Source organism: Chironomus tepperi, unplaced genomic scaffold, assembly GCF_022539635.2.
Source record: "Chironomus tepperi strain 1889 unplaced genomic scaffold, CSIRO-AGI_Ctep_v1 contig_177, whole genome shotgun sequence".
NCBI classification, from domain to species: Eukaryota; Metazoa; Arthropoda; class Insecta; order Diptera; family Chironomidae; genus Chironomus; species Chironomus tepperi.
In genome coordinates this window covers 1,103,514-1,122,825 of record NW_027226299.1, presented here as the reverse complement: position 1 = coordinate 1,122,825, position 19,312 = coordinate 1,103,514, and the positions used below count along the sequence as shown (strand labels likewise).

Sequence of the window (19,312 nt, the reverse complement as noted above, 5' to 3'; positions counted from 1 at the left end):
TTTCAAGATGAGAAAGGTCCTGCCTTCAAATAAGGAAATGAAATCAAATTACATTTTCATTTCATTTTCTTTCGACACAGTCATAATAAAAAAGGAAGGACAAGAAAATAGATTTATGTCGGAATAATGGAAATGGAAATGGGACCATTGTTTGGTGCTTGTTTCTTTCTTTTGATCATAACAAATTCTTCCGCACTATTCAACCTAAATAAATACACATTAATACATGGGACATGGAAATTCTATTCAATTTCTATTTGGCTTTTTTTACTGTCTTAATGGACAATTGAAAGTAGAATGGACTGAGTTGATGTGGTAATGGACTGATTTATTCACTTTGACTGACTAACTAGATTATTTTTTGGTTTTTGAATGATTCAAAATTCAATGATTTTTAAAAATTTGAAATTGCTCAAAATTTAACGGATTTTTGAAATTGCTCAAAATTTGGAATTTCGAAAATCGAATCAAGTGTTGAATATTGAAATGCGCTTTAAGCACTCATTAAATCAAGTGACCAGTGCCATTTCATCCAGTTTTCATTTAAGAAAATGCAGAAAAAATTAAGTTTGAATCCTTAAAATGGCTAATTGAAATTTATGGTCGACTTAAAAATGTCCTCATTTATCTAAATTTGATTTTAATTTTACTGCTTTAAATTTAAAGTTTATGCAACATTTACTTCCAGCATTCTCTTGGAAACTCCTTTAAAAAAGAAGCACTAGTGAAAAATGTAAAATATCGGAAATGGAAGGAAGTTAAAAAGTGCAAAAATAATGAAAACGTTTCAATATTGCAAATGTGTAGTCATAAATCAAGAGTTATGTGACTGCTCTCATATTTACCCTCACTTCTTATATTCTGCAAATCATCTGTTTATATTCAAGTTTTCTACGTCTATTAGTGTACATATGTGTCTACTCATATGAGTAAGTATGAAAAGGAAGACGATGAGATGAGGTCAAAGGAAAATTTGTAGGAGGATGAAAAAGATTGAAGACAGGCAGAATCAGCAAGTAAATAGCACATATAAATGCGATATGATATAGCAAAAAAATTATAAACGAGATTTTATTCACAAAAATGTGCTGATCTACTCATGTTTATAGTTTTGATAAATCGAATCACACAGATGCTACACGAATCATCACTTTTTATATACGATTCTCTCCCCTTTCTCACTTCCATATGCTTCATAATCTTCTGTCTTTCCCCCTTTTTGTTGATTTCATTTATCTCATCAGAAATTTTGTAGGAATGAAACATTTTTGTTTTTAATTTTTGATTCTTTTGGGGGAAACATTCTTTGAAATTGTTGGAAAAATCAGGAAGAATCAGTTTATACAATTCGAAATTTTACTGTTTTCAAAAATTCAAACAAAATTTACAAACTTAACGAAATTTTGAGGTTAACGGTTTTCTAAAATTCAAATTTCATCGTTTTCAACAGATTTTAGAAACTTAACGAAATTTCGAATTTAACGGATTTTAAAATTCAAACTAACTTTAGCAGTTTTTAAATATTGAAGCTTATGGCTAAGACAATATTTTCAAAATTATTCTGAAAACGTTTCTCCAACCTGAAAAATTTCTCCCTTATCGCATAAATATTTTGAACATTCAGCAGCAATCAAACGGTAATTGATTTTTTTGTCGGAGACCATTCACCTAAAAAAAAAAACAATTCGGCCCCCCAATATTCAATTTAATTTTCCGTTAAATGTCCATGAATTGATTATTGCAATAAAATGCCAATTTGCACTCTTTTTTATTGTTTTTATAGATTTCATGCAAATTAAGCACTTTTTTTTATTGCCAAAAATTTTTTTAACACACCAATGAACATTGATATCAATTTGCAAAGGATTATAACGAGAGCAACAGTGACATAGAGCAATATAATGTTTTCATGTTCGAAATTTGTGTGCAGCATATGGTTTAAATGTTGAATTTATTATTTTGAAAATTTGATTCAGGAAAATATTAATTTTCGGCATAAAACACATCGGGACAGTCATGATGTCATGATACTGAAGGGGAAGGTTGAAAGCTTGTTAAATCAGAATCACAAGTCAAAATAACTATTTGCTCAATAAGTTCATTGACATAAAATTATATTTTTAACTTAATTATTGATTTAGGATAATTATGTACATAAATTTACTAATTAAAACCCATAAATTCGAATTTCCAATAAGCAATGTGAGCTAAATTGATAATACATTTCCCAATCCACTGTATTATTTACCAATTTATATAAAAAATATTTAATTTTATGAACTCACGGCAAGGTAAATAATGAAAATGTAAATTAATTGAATTTCAAAGGACACAAGGTTGAAAATTTATTGAAAAAATAATTAAAGATTGGGTGTTAAAAGGTTAAATACCGCGATAAACTCCGATTATTGGCACTGTTAATGAATATTAATCAAGGGATGGAAATTTTTCTTTGAAAACTCGTGAAAATTAATTTTTGTTGACTTATATGAACTCTTTAAAGAATCACTGATACGTACCTGAATGTCAAATCGATCAGTAAATCTAGTATGTCGTGAAATCCTCAAAATTGTATGAAACTGTAAAAATTTGATATTTTTTAAAGTAAAATGCTCGAATTTACAATAAACTAATAATTTACGCTATTGAAACTATCTTAGTAGATGTAATTCCTCCTTTAAGCTGCTAAATATTCACTTACATTACTTAATGCACAACTTATTAATAATTAATAATGAAAACGAAGTAAAAATCGATGTAAACAAAAAATAATTTGTATGACCTGAAGTTAGCTTCAATTAATTCTTGATTGAAGTTAACTTCAGGTCATACGAGTTCAAATTTTATATCCCTTGAAAAAAACAAAATTTTCCATGTCCTTCAATTTTTCATTACTTAACAACTTTAAAGCACTTGACAACCCGTGAATTCAATATAAACATTTCCATAGCAACCCTTTAATATTTTATATTTTCTCGAAATTAATCTAAGTAATCATAAAATACTACAAAATCTTAATATTTGATAAAATGAAGTCAATCCGTGAGACGTCAGCCAATGTTCCATATTATAAGCTTAATAAGGTTTATGAGCAATATTCAGTTCCATCATTTATAAATCGTAGAACATTAGCAGGCCATGTAAGAGATAATCAGCTTGTGTTTGGACGTCGGAGTTACTTTCAACGTGTAATCTACTTAGCACGACACAGGACAGTGATTGAGCCACATAAGATTAAAGATCCATTCAACAAGATAATCAAGGAAATTTATAAATATCCAATGGATGATGGTCGACTTGGCGGTCTTCTTGTTGGACATGATATGTATTCTGTTCACATGCTAGAAGGAAGTGATGAATTAATTGGAAATTATTTTCAACAGTTGAGTAAAATTTCAGACGAACTTTTTGATAAATCTCGTGTGGTTTTAGTCTACAACAACATCAATCAGGTTTGTAGGAATTACTATAAAGTTTCTTTATAATCCTTTCCTCTTTTGCTTTGTTTCCTTAGAGATTTTTCGAGAAAATTGTTTGGCGTTTGGCAAACTTGCCAGACATTACGGACGTATCGGAAAATCCTGAACGAAACATTTCAACATTCTTAAAGAAAATGTATTACTTGTTCAAGAAAATCAAGGAAGAAGAGGCAGATGAAGACACGGCATTTAAGTCATATTATCTTACATCCGAACTTGAGGAATGGACACCCGATGAGAAGCTTATGGAAGCTGTTTTAGATGTGGAAGGGCCATATACGATAAAGGAATTTGCGGACATTTATGGAAATTGTGCATCAATGATTACATTTGAAGACCGTCATTGGCCAGTTGAGGATGATCATTTACCAAGAAGCTCAACGTCAGGAGGCAAATATGATGTTAATTTGATATTTGGACGAGATGGAATGATGAAGAAGTGAGGAGAGGACATGACAAGAGAATTTAAATAGACATAAATAAATTGAAATGTCAACAAAAACTGCAAAAATTCGCGTCTTTAGCAAGCAATTCATTCATCCTGCCTGTTTTTTTTTGTTATTCCAGTATGTTTCATAAATTAAATAGTCAAACATCAGAAAAGCTTCAGCATCATCATCACCAGCATTATATTTGTGGAGCAACAGTATAGAAGTTGAAGCTAAACCAAACAGTACATAGAATAGGAATGACTGGATAGAGTATGAAGAATTTTTAAATTTATGGCTGTGAAACGTGAAAAAATGTTAATGGAAAAGCATTTCCACTTATTTTCCTTCTCTTTCTCTTTCTATCCAAAAATGTAGTTGTTATTACTTTCTTCATTTGGGTTTTGCATATTCTAAGCACATATGTTATGGAAACCATGAACATTCATATGACTTTATAAATTTTCAAGCTTCATTTTTTTCGTAGAAATTCAGAGGAACTTGATGAATTCATTAAAGAAATTGAAATAAAACAAAAGCATGCTGAGGGTTTAAAATAATAATAAATGCAGCAGGCATTGAGAAAAAATCTCACCATAAATGGCAATTAAATGAACAATGAACAAACAACAACAGAATAGGGAGGAAAAAGTTTATTTTTTATGCTCTTTCTGCATGGACATACATGGACATACAAACAATATTTATCACATAGTGTGTATTTAAATATCACATTGGGGATGATGATGATGATGATGATGGCACATAGCGTATTGAAATTTAACACCGGAACTACGATGGCGAGTAAATAAATGACATTTTTTATTGTTTTTCATAAATCCTCTTTCCCTCGTTCTTGCTGGCCTGCTTGCTTGCTCTTCTTTCATTGCCATTTCATTGAATGAGCACACACGAACTGAATGCATTCAATGCCATGTATAGCTATAGTGGCTAGATAAATGAACATACAGAAAAAAAGTGTGGAATAAAAAATAACAAAGCTAAGCTTTGTCCACCTCCTCCCGTTTCATTTCATTTCTGATGCATGTTGATGCTGTTAAAAGAAGAGATTTATGTTGGAGGTTTTAAGTTAATTAATGCGAAAGTGTTTTATGTATGCTTACTTGCTATGCTTGTTATGGAGAAGAAATAATGAAAAAATCCGATTTTATTTAAATGCAGACACAAGTGAGGAAGTAACCGAATGAGCAGATGTGACAATTAAATATGCTAAAAAGCAATTCCTTGCATCGTTCGTCAAGTTTGTTAGGGTGCCAGAACTGCTCTTTAAAGTGCCATCAAATTTATGTAATTTGAATCTGATTCAATAGCAATAGAATGTCCATGTCCAGTGCCATTTGCAGTTCAATTTTGTTTTCCATGTTACAGTCATGTTTCTATTTGAAAAATGGGAACAAGCAGGCAGTTGTGCAATAATTTGCACCATTAATAATTTGCCGTCATTGTCATATTCTGTCTCCATTTCACTCACATCCATAAATATGAAAATTCATAAATTTATTACTTTCGTCAGTTCCAATAGAAAATAAAAGTAAAAAGCTTTTTTTCACTCAAAGAAATTAATTTTTGGAATTAAAGCAGCTAGAAATCCTCCGTGCACAAAATGAATCAACATTAATCACCAATGTGATAGTTCTGCACTTGAAATCCCACACACGATTGTGGATTAAAATGATGAATTATGTTCTCGGTTGAATGCATTTCTCTCTCATTCTACAACTGCTTATGTTTATACTACTGCTGCTGTTTACTGATTCTTCTACTCCTGTAAAGTCGATGTTGCTGCTGTGTGGTAATGTGACAACCAACAGCTTTATATGAAAATTGTGTGAGTGCTGTTCAGAGTTGCAACTATAAAATTAAATTAGGCTATTTTTAAGGCACATTAATAAATAATTCTTACTAATATTCCAGTTCAAAAATTTAATCAAAAATCTCTAGTTCCAACCCTGGATCCAATCGCAATAAAAGAAAGCAGCTTTCAATTTAAGTACGAGCATTAAAAGAACTTTTTTCTTGATGATCTCAGAAATTTTCCACAGATTAAGATATTGATGCTGAAAACCATATGCGGTTTCATCTTCTATCTCTATCCATTATTGTTATATCCAACATTTTCATTTGGTACGAGACACTCCACAAAATAAATTGTCGGTCTCTTAAAATTTAATTTTCAAATAAGCAGAAAGAAGAAAAATTGCAGGAAAAAATTGAAAAGTTCAGGATGAGGCAGATGAGGCAGGCAGCATCAGGTAGAGGATTTAACTCCAATTTGAGGTTAATCCTGGACTCAAATTAATTTAAATATGCTTCTATGAGCTTTAAATTAATGTTGTAAGCTTAACCATGACTGAGCTATGAGATGAGGATAGGCAAGAAAGTAAATTAATGGACTTGAAATATTTTTGTGAGGATTTCTTGTTGGATATCCATTGATAAATAACGATAAACAAGACATAAATCACAAGAAGATTAGCTTCCGTTAAATTAAATTTTTCTCATTGGAACTTCTCATGACATGAACGACATTTTCATATTCTCAACTTTTCAGGACATGAAAAATCGGAATTGATTGATTTTCCCATTTGGATAAAAGTTTCCGCATCAAATTGGAATCGAGTATTATTGTGGAATGTCGATGATGTATGATATATTGGCCATAAAAGCCACTTAATTTCACAAATTTCCCTCAAAAATCAATCCCAATGAAATTTAAAATGTTTCTACAAAATGGAAATGAAGCAGCCACAAATATGCAACTAATTGTAGCTTGATTGAAACCAATTATGTGTGGCCATTGATAAATATTTGCATAACATTGACATATTCATGATAAAATGTGAATAATTAGACAGAATCAGAACTGAAAGGCTGCATCAATAAATGACCACAAATTGGATTAATTGAAGCACTAAAGAAGCTCTTTATGCTGAATGTAATGACATGAGATTTAATTTCCGCATCCATGAACATCATTTAATGCTACTTACTTAATTTTTTTGCTCACAAACTGAGAAGGTCAAGTGAAATTTCCGGCATATTTAAGTCTATTTTCAAGATTTTTTCCTCTTCTTATGTCCTCTCGTCCCCTTCACAACTCCATTTGGTTTGAGAAAAAAGTCACAGCACTCAAATCATTCTAAAATTGCTATTTAAGTCTTGTACAGTGATGAAGCCTTTTTTCGCATGAATACACTTGAGAAATTGACTTCTATGCCTCTACATGTTGGGTGGGTCAGATGAATGTCATAGACTCGCTTCATGGTCTATATTCAGCAGTCAGATAGAAAGACATTGAACATTCCTCAACTCCATTATCCAGTTAAAGGAACTAAATCCTTATTTAAGATCTTAAATACACCATCCAAATGCAGCTTAATGTTTGTTTATAAAACTTTCGGGATTGTTTCGCCAGTATCGCGGATATACGAAAAAACAAGAAATGGAAGAGACAAGAAGGAAGAGATTTTATGGCACTTGAAAATTCTTCTTCTTGTCTCAAAATTCAATTATTCTGCAAGAAGTGTCTCAGGATTAAGGATTCTGAAATGAATGAGACAGAATAAAAATAATGAAATAAAAACATCAAGTTCCAGTGCTCTCAGATGCTTAGTTTCAAATGCGCATCTATTCAGCATTGATAAATATTGGGAATATGTCAACGGTCATTTTGAATTTGAATTTTTAGAACAGCAATTTACCCTTATCGAGTAGTTTTTCCCCTTTCTTTTATTTGTTGTGCTGGAATTCAATTTGTTTTCAATTAATTAAACATCGTAATTAGCTATCTAATGGACAAGAAACAAGAATAAGAACAAGCAACACCTTCGCAAGAATATCTCGTTGGACGCGGTAATAAAGAGCAAGAAGTGACACTCAAATTCAATTTTTCAGACTTAAATGACATCTTTTGTTCTTGGTTTGCGGTCACGAGATGAATATTAATTGGGAGAAGAACAAAAGGAAGTCATTGTATGTGAGTATAATGTGGAGTTAGGTCAAGATTGAAAATTGTTGGAATGATGCTTACATACAGCAGGAATTTGATACCTGATGTTGTTTGCCACATTCTCATATGAATAGCTTCGGTATTTTTTTTTAATCCAAGAAATATTTCAATGTCAATAACGACTGGATGTTTCCGACACAAAAATTTGCTGAAATTATTTTCGCATCAAATGTAAATTATAGTCGCGGAACCATCAGATTGAAATAGCAACAGCAGCAAAAAAATTAATTGTAGTCTATTACCTGATTCATGTACTGTTTGTATATCACGTGACGTTGATAATATATATGAGGACATGAAACTTAACCACAGCTTAATAAAATTGAGAATTTTCATCTCAAAACTAGCAGTGCTAGATGCTGTAAAATAATTTTATTTTCTCTTCCACTTGATACAACAGCATCGACTCAATTTTCTTACCATGATCTAATTTTATCGTTCATTCCTTCTTCCTCTAGCTCTTGCTTACTTAGTAGAAGAAGTAAAAGTAAAAACAGACGATGATATTGCAATGAATGAGAGGAAAATTGTGTTTAAAATGAAACTATTATCCCGTCATATAAAAAAACATAAAAATTGTACAATGAATGATGATGTTCCTTACTATTCCATCTTATCCATTTTCATTCTTATACTCCGCAATAACAACAGCAACAATTGTGTATGAAAGAGCAGGAAAAATAAAAGAAAAACTCGAGTTGAATTCAATAAAGCTTATTGAAACTTACAAAAAGGAACGGAAAAACTTCCTTCTTATAAAAATGATATTTCTTCCTTTTTTCCACAATTTGAACAGTAGTTGTATGATATCAAATCGTAAGATGATGAGGATGATGGAAGGAGTAAAGTCTTCTGATATGTTGGCAAGTAGAAAATGAGTTTGTAAAGTATATGAAGGAACAAGACGTCTTAAGTCTACGAATTTTATTGATCCAGAGATCATCAACATCAAAAGATCCAGAAGAGTGGAATTCTAAAATTTAGACAGTCAGATGAACTGTCTATCAAATCAGCAGGTTCCTTCAAAAAATTCACAAAGAGCTGAACTATTGAGTACGAGTGTTGAATCTTTTTCCACACTTCGACGCTTCCAAATCAGAACGAAAATTTCTTTTGAATTGAGGAATAAGATATTGATACATGCACAGTGAGTATTGCATTGAATGTGAATGTATATGCGATTTCATGCTAAAGATAAACTTGCATCATAAAATGAAGAAACATTCCAGCTTTGTTAGAAAATTCAATTTCAAATTTGATTCATCAAAAGCTCATTAGTTGGTTCTCTTGAATCATTTCTCATTGACTTGTGGAATTGAAAGTAATTTAATTTGATTCAATTTTGCTTAAATAAATTGATTGAACAATAGGAACAACAAGAACAAGACGAAGAAAATAGTGCTGGCTACTCAAATTCAATTACAGAGTAAAGCATAAGTTATCAGATATGAAATGAAATGTTTTAGGTCAATAAAGTCGAAAAAATGTACAAGAATTAGAGTTTGAGGAAATAAAATTGAAACTTGGTAAGGAATCGACAATGAAATGTAAAAAGCTCTCTACAGAGTAAGTACATTCTTCTGCATTCTATGGCAAGTCATCGATATATGCAATATATTTCAAAAGACTTACAACACAAGTAACCAAAATGTCAAAACAATGGAAATAGAAACAAGTATCGTTGCTTAGTGGAGTAAATAATTCTCATGAGAAGATTTATGCTTTATTAACATGTCAAGTGCAAGATGAAAATATTAAAGGAAAGCAAAATGCAATTTACAGCTCAATATCAAATAAATTAAATGAATATGTGCTGTACGTAATACCCAAATTTCCAAATATTTGATTTCATTCTTATTGGAACTAAAACTTTATTAAGAAGACGATGAAGAAAAACGTGAAGAAATTTTTTTCCATTTCATTTAATTTTCCCATTTATTGGAAACATCCGGAAGCATCGAGTGAGAAGAAAAACTTGTTGAATAACAAAACGTGACTGAAATTTCTCAATTTGATTCCTTTTCTCAATTCATTTGCAATCAACAGCTCAATTTCTGTTTCATTCTTTTTCCTCATTCGATGTACAATTCTCATTTTGTTTACGATAAAGTTTTATTCTCGGGATAATTTAGCAGATAAAGATTGAAAAATTTCATTAAAAAGGAAATCTTCAAACTTTTCTTTTTTCGGTTCTTGAAAAAGTTCGTTAAAGAAAAAATTTGAAAATTTACCGCAAAATTAAATTTGTGTGAAAAATTCAAAAAATTATTTTAACGAACTTTTTATCAAAAATTCAAGCAATTAAACAAACAAAGCATAAACTATCAGGAATTATGCAAGATCAAAGACCCGATGCATACCTAATCCTAGCCAAAACAAATCAATAAATCACTGATCCGAATATACAATACATACAAGTTTAAATAATTAAGACACAAGACAATAAAGAATGACTAAATACAATTGCAGTAGATGCTCTAAATAAAATAATAACATCACATGGCAATAAATTTAGTATCATTCCTCTTTATCCTTTTGTATCGCATTGCGAAAACATCAGAAAGCTCTTCTCCTTAATCCCCTTTTAATTGGACTTTGAGAGTAGCTTAAGTGAATTATTTTTATAGCTCAATGTTGTGAATGATAATTAATTGGAGTAAATTCCTTAATATCTTTGTGTGTGATTATGTCTTTAATTTTCAGTTTCCATAGAAATTATTTTGAATTTTACGTCACTATTATTAAGAACACCCTCGAGGAATCTCACGTGAAGTGAAAATTATTAGTTTTTGGAGTTAAAAGCATTAAAGATAAATATTTCAAGAAAATATTCAAGTATTGATAATCTCTTCCTTGCCTTTAAAACTGGTAAATTTGTCTTGCGCAATTTCTAACGGTTTTGTAAAATTCAAAGTTTTACGTTTTTTTAAAATTCAAACTTTAACGGTTTTGTAAAATTCAAATTCTCAATTTGTAAACAATGAGTCAGTGTTTTAATTGAATTTTTGTGAAAATTTATAAAATATTGAATTTAATTTACTTCAATCCGTTCATCAGTCAGCTAAATCACCTCAAGAAGTCAAGTTGTGTAGATAAAACTTAGTATCACAGTAATCACATCTAGAAATGCAGCAAAATTGAAACAAAAAGAAGAATTTAAGAAGAAAAGTTTTAAGCCTTCCAGAAATATAATCCTTTAAGTCTCGCCTCATATCCTTTAACCAAACATACATATACACATTTATTTCTCAATGATACAATTTCCATAACGTTAATTTCGGTTTAATTAGAATTATCTTGTGTGTTTCATGAGGTGGAAAAGCAATTTATTTACTTCTCCTATTGTTTCATTCTCACTTGAACATTCAAATACAGACTCACACACACACACGCTCTAGTTAGTTACATTTACACATTTATTTAGTTCTTATCATTGACATTGTTCTGTATTTGAGCCTTCTTCATTTACACCAGAATGTTCAATGCATTGTCTTATTATATAGCATAAGTTTGTTGTGTATTTAAGCCTTTAACTGCAAATGAAAAAAATTCTTTTCTGATTATTGGATACGAGAAAAGTTTTTCCTTTTTCTTTTTATGGACACAGACATAATCATGATGTAGAAGATTAAGAAGAAATCGAAGCACATTGTTTAATAATAAATAAGTTCCTTTAATTCTTTGAACATCATCTAATCTTAGCCTTAAAGTGGATTAATGGGATGAATATGATGACCTTCTCAAACAATGTTGTATCTAATAATCCAGAAAATAATCATAGTTCACATTGATCCACATTTCATAACAAAAAATCCATCAAAAAAGGAGAAAATGTCATACGACTTGATAGCAGGTTTTACAGCAGTTCTGGATGATATTTCAAAATGTAATAAAAGTCAAGTCGGTGATCATAAAAATACCGAAAGTGATGATGTCGAGCGCAGTATTAATGAAATTTGTCCTGATAAATATGAATTCCATTGGAAGGAGAATCCGAAATTGCTGGATAAAGATGATCTAAAGAAACTCATCATTGCTGAATATAAGAAGCCAAAATCTTATGACATTCTAGTCCAAATTGATGGAAAGAAATTCGAGTGTCAGTTACTGATATTGCAATGCTATTCTGATTATTTTGCAAAGAGATCAAAGGACGAGAAAGTGATTGAATTAAATGGAACTGACATCAATCCGAATGCATTTTATAGCATTTATAGATGGATGATTTCGAGTTCAAAGAAAACTGAACGTGATGGATTGATTCCATTGCTAATTGGTGCTGAATATCTTCAGGTGTCACAACTTGTCGAGCAATGTTGGAATCTCATACAAAATATCAACTGGTTTCAGGAAGATCAAGCATATTTATTGTACAAGGAAGCAAGAACATGGAAATATGAGAAAATCCAGTCAATGATGATGAAACAAGTCAAGAAAATTTTCCTCACAGTTGTTGCTACTCTCGATTTTGTTAAAATGGACAAGGATGAAGTCAAGCAATGGCTGCAATTAGAAAATATTGGAATTAATTCAGAAGTTGACATTTTCTATGCAGCAGCACGATGGCTGTTGTATGATTGGAATGAGAGACAAAAATATTTGATGGAACTGATGATGGAAGTGCGCTTTGGATTGTTTCCATCATGGAGAATTGTGATATTAAGGAAGAATGAAAATACAGGAAGATTGCAAGAACTTTTAAAGAATCAGGAACTGCAGAAATATTTAGAAGACAGCATGTCCTATTCAATTTATCGCAGTTGCTTTGAATCTACAGATTATCCACGATTTGCTGACTTCCTTTATCGATTCGGATATCAGCAGCTCTTTGAACGAGAAGTCATTTACGATCCATATTGGCAGAAATGGTACAAAAAGTCTCTTTACTCATTCCAAGACTTTCTAAATTACTTAAAATTCATTAAATCTAATGCACTCATACATTGGACTCAAATACAAAGTAATAAAAACTAGAGCTGAATTATTTGCATGGATTAAGTTTTTGTGACTTTATTTTATGTTCCATTCCGTCTCTCCTTTGAGTCATTAAAGGGAATTTCGGTTTTTATTGCGATGCAAAATGTTTATTTTGTTCAGCATCAAAAGTTTCACAGTACAATGGTATCTGCATGAATTTAGAGGTTCCAATAAGAAGAATGCTTGACTGTATAGCAATGGAAGTCGCTATTCGAGAGAAAATAGGTATAAAAATTAACAAAAATTGTCTCTTTAAAGTTAATTCTTCACTTCTGTGCTGTATCTCCTTTTATTGTCTCGATCCATTCACTTCATTATTTGTCATTAAAGAGCAAACATTGAACTAGAACATAGTAAGCATAAGAAGCAAAGAAAGTCGTCCATAATGACACAATAATACATCAAAATCCGATTTAAAATTGGATACTTTATTGACATGTCCATTAGCTGTTCAAACAAATCTTGACATGCAAGGGCGCTCATAGAACAGCATTAAATGTCCTCATGATATTGTAAGTAAAAAAGGGAAGAATTGACACACAAGTGACAGAAGCTTTTCATTTCTATCTTTCGTGCTTAATATTAAAAATCTGACACTGGATTAAAGAAGGAAATGAAAATATTGTCAAAGGACGTTCTTGATTCTCTTTATGATTAATGTCATGTTTCCTTCAGCTGTGAATGGAAATTTAAAATCGATTTTTGTCAAATATTCAGAAATATACAAAATTGCTTCATGCTCGATTGCATTTCCAATAATATTTGACAAGATACAAAGCTGCAGTACAAAACAACAAAAAGCCACAATTGCATTCATGCCATGAATTTAAAATCAATTTTGATATTATTAAAACCCAATCATTTGTCACATATACATTGAATGCAGCAACGAAAAGCATAATAGAATGTAAATGCAATTTTATTGAAATCACGACGAAAGAAGAGAAATCTAAGTTCGTGGCTTGATAATTTAAAGATTTAATACCTTTGACTTTGATGATTAGAAAGTTAATTTGATTATTTACCTGGAACAGTTCTTTAACTTTGAATATTAGTATCAGGTGCTGGATCTAATTATTCTGTATCAGTAAACTATTGCTCACTTTGCTAGTTCTTGATTATTATCTCACTTTTATTAATTAATCACTTTAAAAACATTGTTTACTTTTCATTTGTTTTCATTTTCGGAAGTTCGAAATTTGAACTTTAAAATTTTGTAGAGTTCAAAAAATTCAAATCTTTAAGAAACTGTTGAAGAGCAGTCCTATTTCCGTATCATTATTATTTATCAGCAGCCAGTGTGGCATTGAACATCATACATACATAATGACTCATGTACACCGCAGAAAATTCAGCTCATGCTTCAATTGTAGCATTGAAATTTAAAACTAAAACATTTCCATACTTTATAGTTACACAACATTCAGCACTGTGCATCATATGATTGAAATTTTATTGATTATTCATCACATATAGTATACACATTATTTACCTTATTATCTTTATTTGAATGTCAATTGATGTTAGTTACATTTATGCACATTTAGTTCTAAATGTAGTGTTAATGTTGTTTTCCACTTCCTTCTTCAATTTATCCAAATATTCCTTTTGATTGAAATAATTCCATATTTGAATTCCAACTCCATTTATTTTAATTGCCTCTCGACGCAACATAATTTCCGTATTTGCATCATTTCTCTTCAGGTTTGTCATAATGCAGTCAGCATATTTTGCAAAATTGGCATCTGATTTAAGCTTTGTTTCGAGTTTGTTATGTGCTCTTTCCAATCGTCCATTAATCAAGCTTGGACAGTCAACAGGTGATGAGAACTTGTTTGACACTGAGTCGAAAAAGTCTTCATGGACATTTCTTGATTTTAGGTGATTTACAAGACATTTTAATGTATTTTCATCTTCTGTTTCAGCACATACGGCGATTGCCGCAAGTGAAATAACAAAAACCGTGTATTTCCTTAAAAAAACATTGATATTCAATGAGTGATATTAAGTTAAGCAATTCGTAAAAAAATGCTTACCACATCATATGAAATAATTCTGACGTTTAACGTGAGAAGAGAGAATCAAAACTGAACGAAACGGAACGTCTTACTTTCATAAATAAGTAAAAAATTAGCTCTAAATGAAATGCTAAATAATGAGACATAAGCTGAGAATTTACAAAGACATATAAGAATACTTGTATTAATATAATGTAAATCATTCATTTTTGTCCGCTTTGTGCTGAAAAATGAGTAGCTCCATTTATGGTCTTGAAATAGAAAAAGAAAATAAAATAAAATTTTTACGGGTTTCACAAATTCAAATTGTAACGATCTTTGAAAATTCAAATTTTTAACGGACTTCATACTTTTTGAATTAAAACTAGTTCCAGAAATTTAAAGTGTAACGGTTTTCAAAAATTTAAATTTCCATGGTTTCCAAATTAAAAAAAAATTAAAAATTTCAATAAAGAAAAAGAGTTGGAACTAGACAAAATCAACATCGAATCCCTCATATATGAGGCTACTCTCAATGTTGAAGGTCAAAAATTTGTTTATTTTGTTATCAAAGTTCGACATGTCTGTGTGAACAAAGTAAATAATCTTTTAAGCAGCTTTAAAATATTTCGAATTATGCAAATTGTTTTCTTACAAGGAACTAATTTATGGAATAAGATAAAGGCTGCATTACTACCTGAAATGTCTTTGTTCATTATTAATATAATGAATTTGTAAATTATTTGCTCCTAAAACTTATGCAAAAAATTTTGAAATTTCAAATTTGGAAATATATTTTTCGATGAAATGAACATCAAAGGAACCTTACGAATATTATTCACAATTGTAAAAACATTCAAAATCGAACAAATTTAATACAATTTAAAAGTTTCTCGCCTAATCTTCCTACAATCTTATCAATTACTTTTTGTCTCAATTTCAATTTCCATTATTCTCGCTTTTAACAATTTAAAATTTCAATAAAAACAAAATAAAGCGAAAGAAAATTATCAGCTGGATTACAGAGCTGCAAAAGGGCGAGAAGAGACGAAGGAAGCTGCTGCAAAAAAAAGGGGGTAAATTGATAAAGATAAATGGAAATCAATTTCATTTGAAAGCAATATGGAATTACTTTCTATTTTTTTATTGTGATGAAGCTACTCAAACGAGATGAGCTGAAACAAAGATTTGAATTTTCTATTAACTTTGTTTTTTATCGATTTCTTTTTTGTTCATCCTCGATTCTATTTTCTCATTGAGGATTGTCGATAAAATTAAACTAAACTTCAGTTGATGCAACAATAAATCACAGAAATGATGACTTTTTTGGAACTGAATGTTGAAAAAAAAATCAATGAGTAAATCATGAATATTCATAAAAATGAGTGCGTAATTAGAGTCTGCAAGAAATAAGTAGCATAAAAGTTTTTAATATCAAAAGAAAATTGCTTGTTCAAAAAATAATCACAAATGATAACAAAAAAGGAACTGAAAACTTCATGTATGGAAAAGATTTTGCTCGCTTGGTTGTTAATTATTGCTGAATGATGTTGAAAATCTAACAAGGAACAACTTTTTGTCATTTAAAAAAAACACAGAATAGTCATTGTATCTGTCAAAAGATTTTTGTATTTTATTCCTGATATTTTCAAAAAATCTTCAGAAATTTCAATTAAGCTTAATCTCATTTCTCATTTTTCAGTAAATCTTTATCGAGTCTGTTTATCAAACGATTTTGAAGTTCATCAATTTTCACATTGATTTCTTTCAGCATGTAAATTTGGGATGTTGAAAGGTCATTTTCAAGTTTTTGGAACAGCTCATAAAAATCGAGTTTCGGTTTATTGCTTGAAATTACAATCGTCTTGTTAGCAAATGTAGCATTTTCAGCCAATGTTGAGTGACAGAAGATTGCTATAATGATAAGACTAAAAGGAACAAGGAATGTAAATAATTATATGAAATTAATGTCCAATTGTTTATCTCACATTAAATGTGATTGCATTTTTTATATGATGGATTGTGTATACAGTTCAATAAAACAACAATATCAATTAATTATGGATATTCTATTCCAAAGATTTTCCAAAGTTGAGTTTTCAGTACAAAATTTGATTTTACAATGTCGAATAATTACTTAAATTTCAATTTAAAAATAATTATTCTTTTGTGATCCTTCACAAATTTCGTCAAGGTAAATACTTAAAAATTAGATGCAGTTATGGTCGATTCGCAAATTACATAAAGACGCTTTTTATTAAAATTTAAAATTTCCTGAGCAAATTTTGGGTCGGCTTCGAAAATTCAAATTTTTGTGTTACGTGATAGACGAACGACCCCTTAAATAACCGTAAAAAACATGAAAATATTTAAATTTCAAATTATTATTTACATTCTGGTAAATTAAGACTAGATTAATTTTCTAGTGAACCTTTGATGTCTGACCAACACAGCACGTTTTGAATTATTATCAAATTTATAATTTTAACAAAAGTAAATGTTATAATTTTCAATAAATTAATAAATTTAATCAAAAATTTTAATTTTCAAAATTTAAATTTAAATTTTTAAAAATTTTATATTCAAATTTTTAATCTATAAAATTAAGCTTTTTATAAAATTTCAAAATTTAGATTTTTATTAAATTTTTAAAATTTCAATTGTCATCAAATCGTATATTCAAATTTTTACAATTTCAATTTTTAACTTAGTTTTAAATTTTAATTCTAAATAAATTTTCAAAATTTTAATTTTCAACAAATGTAAATAAAATTATAAACTTTTTAAATTTCAATTTTTCAAATCTTAAAAATGTCAATTTTGAGGTTAAATATTTGAACCATTGACATAAGGAATATGATGATTCTTGTCTCCATTTTCCATGGTCTTCAATATAACACCGATATTTTGCAACAAATTTTTTTGAAGATTTTCCATCAAGCGCGATTCAAATTCTTTCATTTTAATCTCCACTGCCTTTATGGTGTACATATGAGAACCTTCAAGATTTCTTTCAATTTTTTCAAACTGTTCATAAAGATTGATTTTTAATTTGTCATCAAAATTTCCTATGCTTGTAAAATTTCCGAAATTTCCATGAATCGAAATTTTATATTCAACTACTTTTTTCTGAATTTCTTTGATCCTTGCCTTGAAACTATCAAGATATGAGAATCTTGAGTTTTGTAATTCAAATTCTAAATTTTTGAGATTTTGTTCAAAAATTAAAAAATTTTCACGATTTAAATGTTTAGAATCTGAATCCAAGCTTTTAATCTTTCCATCCAACTTCACATAATCATAGTCTCGACATTGATATTTTGATTTTAGAATTACTTTCAAAACTTCTTTTCTATTTGTACCTCCTTCATTTATGCATTTAGTATCTTTCATATGTAAACGAGTCAATTTGCTCAAGTGGTCAAAGACATTCAATCCAACATGAGTCAATCTTTCATTGCTAATGAATAAGTATTGGAGTTTAGGATTGTAATCAAAAGTTCCATCTTCCACCACTTCAATCCTATTATAGTTAAGATTAAGATAAATAAGTTCAGGGTATGATTGAAGCTCAGTTGATCGAATACTCTTCATTTTGTGGTATCTTAAAATCATTGAATTCAAATTTGGAAAGAAATTTTTCAGTCCTTGTGGCAAATAGTGAATTGCTTTAGAATTAGCTTGAATTAAGACCACATCATCGTCAGTTTTTTTTTTTTGGTGTGTGCCTACAGCCGAATTGATATAAACTAAATCAGGACTTGTAATGTTTACAATATTTTTAACTTCACAGCCATATTTTTTTTCGTTTGGATAGACATTCATCACATGAAATTCACAAACAAGATCAGTGGATGTTGCGTGATAGAAAATTGACCAGAAGATAGCTATAAATGGGAGACTTTGGAAAATAAGGAGATTATTACAGGCTTAATTGATTTATAGTTTGAGTATTAATCTTACATTGAATATGTTTTCATATTTACACTTGAATTGTAAGCACAGTTCAGTTGTTCAAACAATTAAAGACTAGCATGCAGACATAGAGCTGTACAGTTTAAGTAACAAAAAATTTAATTTTCATTTTGTTTATTTTAAAACTAATTATTGTTTAATTTTCGTTCATAAATGATGTCTATAGGAAAAAAAACTTTAAATAAAAAAAAAAAAAAAAAAAAAAATAAACAAACTCATTTATTTGCTGCATTTCTGAAGCCGTACTTTCTGTATAACATCTGAACATGTACTCAATTTTTAACAAATTTTATATTCAAATTTTCAATTTATAAATTTAAGTTTTTAACAGAGACTAAAATGTATGAAAAATAATCTTTGATGACAATTTTTCTCAAAAGTTTTGTGTTAATCACGAAATTTTGAAATTTTTCTAGCTCTTTTATT

The 19,312-nt window shown here is 29.6% G+C and overlaps 2 protein-coding genes and 1 long non-coding RNA gene across 3 annotated transcripts; 2 read left to right on the top strand and 1 right to left on the bottom strand.

Moving 5' to 3' along the window:
- The first annotated feature begins 3,029 nt into the window (after positions 1-3,029).
- On the top strand, positions 3,030-3,922 carry LOC139089523 (uncharacterized). The gene is made up of 2 exons (XM_070639076.1): positions 3,030-3,452; positions 3,515-3,922. The coding sequence occupies exons 1-2, from the start codon at positions 3,030-3,032 to the stop codon at positions 3,920-3,922; spliced, it is 831 nt and encodes a 276-aa protein (XP_070495177.1).
- A 7,846-nt stretch (positions 3,923-11,768) lies between these two features.
- Positions 11,769-12,911, top strand: LOC139089522 (actin-binding protein IPP-like). Its single transcript, XM_070639075.1, has one exon. The coding sequence runs from the start codon at positions 11,769-11,771 to the stop codon at positions 12,909-12,911; it is 1,143 nt and encodes a 380-aa protein (XP_070495176.1).
- Positions 12,912-14,310: 1,399 nt separating this feature from the next.
- On the bottom strand, positions 14,311-15,080 carry LOC139089416 (uncharacterized). The gene is made up of 2 exons (XR_011544293.1): positions 14,951-15,080; positions 14,311-14,886 (listed from the first exon to the last, which is right to left on the bottom strand). It is a non-coding gene; the product is annotated as an uncharacterized lncRNA (long non-coding RNA).
- Between the last annotated feature and the right edge of the window lie 4,232 nt (positions 15,081-19,312).

Bases quoted from the DNA above. Each gene is read 5' to 3' on its own strand.
- LOC139089523 (XM_070639076.1), top strand. From the start codon at position 3,030: ATGAAGTCAATCCGTGAGACGTCAGCCAATGTTCCATATTATAAGCTT. The intron at 3,453-3,514 runs GTTTGTAGGAAT...TTGTTTCCTTAG, and splicing joins TCTACAACAACATCAATCAG to AGATTTTTCGAGAAAATTGT.
- LOC139089522 (XM_070639075.1), top strand. From the start codon at position 11,769: ATGTCATACGACTTGATAGCAGGTTTTACAGCAGTTCTGGATGATATT.